A 6,457-nucleotide genomic window follows, 5' to 3' on the forward strand; every position below is an offset into this window, starting at 1 on the left:
AATTTATTAAAAAAAAACGTGAGTGAATCTTATTATATACTTTTCATTTAAGTATTCAACTCATTTAAATTTGTTACCAAAAGACTATTCCAAATCACTTACCAAATAATAATATGATTATCTAATTAAACATTTGTGTTGTTAACCTGATAAATTCGATAATTTCTGGGTTTTTTTCAAAATGCGAGAAAAGGTATATAAAACATCAAGTGGGACGAAAGCTTCCGGATGAGGAAGAAGTTTACCTTCTGTTACAAAGGCGAGTATCTTCTCAATTCCTGAGGAGACGAACGTGAGATCGAGAAGGAAGGAAGGAAGGAAGGAGAGAGCAAGATGATGACCGGCGGGAACTACACGACTATCGACAGCCAGAAAGTCTCTGGATCTGTACCTGTAAGCTCTTTCGATCTCGAATTGTTATACATGACTATCTATCTCTACGCCTGTACTTCTTCCGATCTGATCTAGTTTTTTGTTTTGATCGTAGTCTGTTCCAGATCCAGGCCACACCACCGTCAAATTCACAGGTAAAACATCCGATTCGATTGTAGATTGCTTAGGTCAGAACGGAATTGATTTGAAATTGTGGCTAAAGAAGAAAATAAATATCAGTGCGATTTGTTAAGGAATTGTTATGGAAAGTAGTATCTCTAGTTCAATCAGATTAGGGTTTAAGCTGGAATCTTAAGGTATTTGATTGAAGGATGATAGCATTTGTTTGTGTTGCAGAATCAAATCTTCAAACCTTTCCTCCTTCTGCTGCTCAGGGCAAGATCTCTGGTGGTAGTAATCCCCCTCGTGACGCCGACGGTATTGAGTTCATTTCATCCTATGCTTCACGTGCTTCGATAGAGCTTATAGTATAACATTGGTGTGCAGATACGTTTTCTGGACCTGGTAACGGTAGTAGTAGTAGAGATGAACCTCAGTCTGGTGGCTGGCTCCATAAATTCACTGTTGGTGCTTACAAGCCGTTCTTCGATGTGGACACTTCGGATGTTGTGGACAGACTCAAAGAGTCTCTCTTCCCGTTCCGTGGAACGTTTACTGAGAAGACTGCTGATAAGCCTGACTTGTAAGAGTTTGTTAGTCTTTTCCTTTTTGGACTTCTCCTATGTGTTGATTTTGTATTTTTTTTTTGTCTAGGTATGGTCCGTTTTGGATATGCACTACTTTGATATTCGTGGCGGCGTCTATCGGCACGTTTGTCACGTACGTAGCGCACAAGTGGAAGAAACAAGAGTGGAACTACGATATCAATCTGGTGACTTGGTCTGCAGGAGTGTTCTATGGATATGTCACGCTTGTTCCTCTAGCGTTATATGTCGTTCTCAAGTACTTCTCTGCGCCTTCAGGGCTTGTCCAGCTCTTCTGCCTCTACGGATATTCCCTGTTCATCTTCATCCCTGCATTGGTAACACCAAACCGCTCCTTACTGAAAAAAAATTGTGATTCATACCGAAACATTTTTTTTCATCTGTTTGTGTCTGTCTCTGCAGTGCCTCTCGGTGGTGCCAGTGGAGATCTTTAGATGGGTCATCGCGGGTGTGGCAGGGTTCATGTCTGCGACATTTGTAGCTCTGAACCTCAAAGCGCATATCAATTCAGCTGGAGAGAGATCAATCCTGATAATCGCAAGTATATTTCTTTTGCAGCTGGGGCTTGCGGTTGTGCTGAAGCTATATCTATTTACTGTCACCGTATGATTTTTGATTCATAAAGGTTTTCAGAACAAATATGATTTGATTCATAAAGGTTTTCAGAAAATTTGTTCTTAAAACAAAAAGGTGATGTGTATTATGATAATATATCTACAGATTCATCCATAAACATTCTCTAAGATTTACTAATTTTTTTCAAAAAAAAAAGACTTACTAATTTTTCTGTACTGTATTAAATTTTAAGTCTTACCAATTTAACAAATGTAACTCTTATAACTATAATTTTACCAATTTAACAAATGTAACTCTTTTAACTATAACTATTCGTTTAAAAATCCATTTTCATACGGAACTCGCATTTGTTTAATTATATAGATGTACCCATGATGATAAATGCAGGCCAATCCGTCGCAGTACCCAATTATTCGAGCAATATGAGCATGATAAAATTCACTATGTCGATCTGGAAGTTTGTAACAACAAATAACAATTTTGTCTTGGTCGCCATGCTCTAAAATATCTTTCAAAAAAATGATTCCTGAATTTCTTTCAACTCGGTGGCCGAGTTAATCACCAAACCCACATTACCGTGATACCTTTACAATCATTATCAATTTTAGCACCCTCAGGCAAGGATGTGGAAACGTACTCTTCGGTACCCACCTTGAACCTCATGATTGTTTGGGCATAACTTGGAAATATTTTGGCACCATAGTACACAAAGCCACGTTTGCATATTCCATTAGTTGTGGCCAAATGGTAATTGTCACACTTGATGGCTCTCCAAAATCGTACACCAACACCAACCGTGTAAACTCGGTGATCGTTTATTTTTAAGTATGAAAATATATATTATATATAGAATATCGTAAATTTTTCATAAACTTAATGTAAAATAACTCATGAATATTTAATAATAACAAATTCTTATGAAACTATATATAATTATTACATTAACTTCTCTAACATATATTATGCATCTTTTTCGGTTTTTTCTTATTTTTTCTTTATTATTTTGTTTTTTTATTAAATTTTTGCTAATACGTTTTTAATATTTTACATATTTTTCCAAATATTTATTTCTCTATCTAAATAGTAATACCAAACATATAATCAATGAATTAAAAATAATCTTATAATTCTTTTAAATCATAATATTATCTTATTCACTTTATTATTTGATTTTTAATCAAAGTTCCACGTGTTCCATTAAATTTTGTTCAGTTTTCAAAGCTTATTATTTATAAAAATATATAGTTATTATAAAAGATTGATAATTATTATATATGATTATATTTTATTTGCGTCTTAAAAACTTGTTCAAATCAAATCTAGTATTCATTAAGTACCTTATTTTCTTTATTGAGATGGCAAAACGCATTCTGAAAACACTCAGAAGAGAATACCCAGGGATTAGAAAACTTGATGCACGAGAAAACCAACTAAGACATGAACTTGAAACCTCACTTCACATGATTTCTGAGATAGAGGAAAAAAAAGAGAGAAACTGCAGTCGAAGAGAAGTCAAGGCATTTCAGAGTCGATTAATGGAGACAGAGAAGTTATCCAAGTTGGAGAGACTGGAACTAAAAATTCTAGTTCAAGAGTTTTCTGTGGGTGAATCAGGAAAGCAATAGCTAATCCCTTCATTCACTAGTTTGACCTTTGGAAAAATATTTCATATATGACCGAAACAGATAGCTAATCCTCAAAGGTTTTATCATCCACACCATTTTCAAAAAACAACATAATCAACTCATCACGGATCTTTACGGGTAAAATTTAGTAGGGTTAGTAATAAAAATTAGTTGCACACTGTAACAAGCTGATTGATTATCATAATAATAAATCTATCATTTTCACACAGAGAAAAACAAAGCTAAATAAATATCTTACTTTGTAACCATCATTTTCCAAACTCAGAGATATTATAAACATCATGCCACCCAAAAAAAGTTCATATCTTAGGCAGAGTTAGAAACGTAAAAGACAGTTCCAAAGAAGAAAATAACACAAGACTTCTAAGATAAAACATATAGACTTCTAAGATAAACATATTCATACCAGTTTTGTCTAATTAACATTACCAAAGATCACATGATACTACAACCAGCTGGATTCTCATCACTGAACATATCAGTATAAGGACCCGAGTGTGGAGGCGGCATTGGCGGCGGATGAGCATAATTCACTGCTGGATACTGCCGTGCATACATCATCGGATGGTACATTTCTCCACCGTGACCACCACCATATCCTCCATGAGCTGCAGCAGCTTGTTGTTGTTGTTGTTGCTGGTGCATCATCATTTGCATATACTGTTGTTGGTTCATTTGATGATTTGCCTGAGCTGGTGGTGGATAATATCCTCCTCCTCCACTCATCGGCAACCCTTGTACGGCCGGATAGGAGCCGCCTTGGTGTCCCATTTGACCACCTTGACCCATCATGCCCATTGGATGACCACCTTGACTCATCATGCCCATAGGACCACCTGGACCCATTGGACCACCTTGGCCCATCATCCCCATCTGACCACCTTGTCCCATGTGGTTACCCATCCCCTTGGCGCTATGATTACCCTTGTTACCTCCTCCGCCTGCTTTGTTGTGTTTCATTAGATCATCAATACCATGGGCCCCATGAGCTCCTCCTTTCGATTTACCTCCTCCCTTTTTAGGCCCACTATCATAATGGTGAACACCTCCTCCCCCACAACCGGAGGATTTGACCTTATCACCCCCGCCACCTTCTTTCTTACCACCTCCCTTCTTCTCATCTCCTTTTCCACTTTTAACGTTTTTGAAAAACCCTAAGAGGCCACCACCACTCTTGGCATCTGTTTTGCCGGTTTTGCCCCCACCTCCTTTACTATCTTTCCCTTCCTTCTTACCCTTCTCTCCTCCTTTACCTCCTTTCTTGCCCTCTTTTCCCATTTTACCCTCACCCATTCCCTTCATTTGCACCGGAATCTCGAAGCCACCACCTCCTCCGCCTCCTTTCTTCCCCGCTCCTCCTCCACCACCACCACCACTGGCTTTGAAACCATTCATCATCATCATAATCTCATTAGGCCCCTTAGGTCCACCATCACCACCATGCTGGCTCATTTGTGGCATCTTGTTAGGCATCATCATCTTATTTGGAGGCATGTGATGCTTACCTCCTCCTCCTCCATGACCTCCCATGTCACCATCCTCATCATCGAACTCATCGTCATCATAATCATCTTCACTGAACTCGTCATCATAATCATCACTAAAATCATCATCTTCTTCCGCAAACTTAACAGACTTCTTCTGATCCTTAGACGCCACAGGAGGCATCATCATCTTCATATCCTTCCCACCATGACCACCACCAGCTTGAGCAGCCTTCATCATCATCATCTGTTGAATCTGCTGAGGAGTCAACTGCATTGGTTGACCTCCATGTCCTTGATTCTGACCACCACCACCACCACCGTTACCTTTCCCCTTAACTTGGTTGCTCTCTTTTCCACCTTTACCATTCAAATTAGGCATCCCTTTTCCTCCTCCTCCGCCACCACCGCCTATAATCTCGGCATGTTTCCCCGACTTGCTCAGCTTCTTAACGAGAAGAGTAGGGTCAACGTTCCCTGTGACAGTAACTTTCCCCTGTTCTACATCTGCTTTTACAGAGTACACACCTGAAACCAAAAAAACCAAAATCATGTCAAATTCTTAATCTTCCCAGTGCTTTAATCTCAAAACTTTGAACTTTATAAAGTAGCATAGAAACAGAGTACCACAGAAACAGAGTACCACCAGAAGGTAAATCTCAAAACTTTGAACTCTATGGTCGAATTTATAAAGTAACATAGAAACAGAGCTGCACAGAAACAGAGTACCACCAGAAGGAGAAGGTAAACCTCAAAACTTTGGACTCTATGGTCGAATTTATAAAGTAACATAGAAACAGAGTAGCATAGAAACAGAATACCACCAGAAGGTAAAGCTCAAAACTTTGAACTCCATGGTCGAATTTATAAAGTAACATAGAAACAGAGTACCACCAGAAGATAAAGCTCAAAACTTTGGACTCCTTTTGTTTTAGAAAATTTTCATGTGTGAGATGAGAGTAACAAGGGGAAACTTCAATAATCATAGATCTATTTGCTTCAGAGAAGAAAGAAACACACACCTTCGATTTTCTGCAACTGTTTCTTCACTTTATGCTTACAGCCTTCACAGTGTACGTTCACTTTCAGAACACATGTCTGCAACAAAAAAAAAAAACATCAAACCCCAGTAACCAGAATCAGTACACACACAAACAATCTTGAAGGGAGAGAAAGGAAGTGAAACGAGACGTGTACCTGAAGCTTCATAACATCTTGTTTATTCATAGTTTCTCTCGGATTTGTGGGTTTCTACAGAACAAAAATATGGTTAGAGAGAGAGTTTCTGTATCAAAACTCTTCTTTCTTTGTGAAGAACAGAAGAGGAGATAAGAGATTATAAGAGGGGTATGTTCTGTAATAAAGGCGGTTGTTACTGCTGCTCAAGGACAGAGACAGGGATGGAGAGAGAGACGCTAATTAAAAACACACTGAATACTTGTGCCTTGTTTTTTATCTCTCTGTTTCAGGGTTTCTTATTTTCTCTGTCTGTAAAAGAGAGCGGTGGTGGCACAGGAAGCAAGGATATCTTTCTTTTTTATTTTGCAAATAATCTTATTTTAATTGTAATTATTTTACTATTTTCTTAATTAAATTTAAAAGTTTCGCACTTTTTTTTCTTCTGGTGCAGAGTTAGGAGAAAGAAGAAGCTTGA

At 38.1% G+C, this 6,457-nt stretch overlaps 2 protein-coding genes across 2 annotated transcripts; one reads left to right on the forward strand and one right to left on the reverse strand.

Annotated features, from left to right (window-relative positions):
* Window positions 1-220: 220 nt before the first annotated feature.
* LOC130506301 (uncharacterized) lies at window positions 221-1,828 on the forward strand. The gene is made up of 6 exons (XM_057000929.1): window positions 221-393; window positions 488-527; window positions 730-810; window positions 880-1,075; window positions 1,147-1,414; window positions 1,500-1,828. The coding sequence occupies exons 1-6, from the start codon at window positions 334-336 to the stop codon at window positions 1,704-1,706; spliced, it is 852 nt and encodes a 283-aa protein (XP_056856909.1). The 5' UTR covers window positions 221-333; the 3' UTR covers window positions 1,707-1,828.
* Window positions 1,829-3,533: 1,705 nt separating this feature from the next.
* LOC130506300 (heavy metal-associated isoprenylated plant protein 34-like) lies at window positions 3,534-6,146 on the reverse strand. The gene is made up of 3 exons (XM_057000928.1): window positions 6,001-6,146; window positions 5,826-5,901; window positions 3,534-5,331 (listed from the first exon to the last, which is right to left on the reverse strand). Exons 1-3 carry the CDS (start codon window positions 6,028-6,030, stop codon window positions 3,755-3,757), a joined length of 1,683 nt encoding a protein of 560 aa, XP_056856908.1. The 5' UTR covers window positions 6,031-6,146; the 3' UTR covers window positions 3,534-3,754.
* Window positions 6,147-6,457: the final 311 nt, after the last annotated feature.

Source organism: Raphanus sativus, unplaced genomic scaffold (genome assembly GCF_000801105.2).
Source record: "Raphanus sativus cultivar WK10039 unplaced genomic scaffold, ASM80110v3 Scaffold3090, whole genome shotgun sequence".
NCBI classification, from domain to species: domain Eukaryota; kingdom Viridiplantae; phylum Streptophyta; class Magnoliopsida; order Brassicales; family Brassicaceae; genus Raphanus; species Raphanus sativus.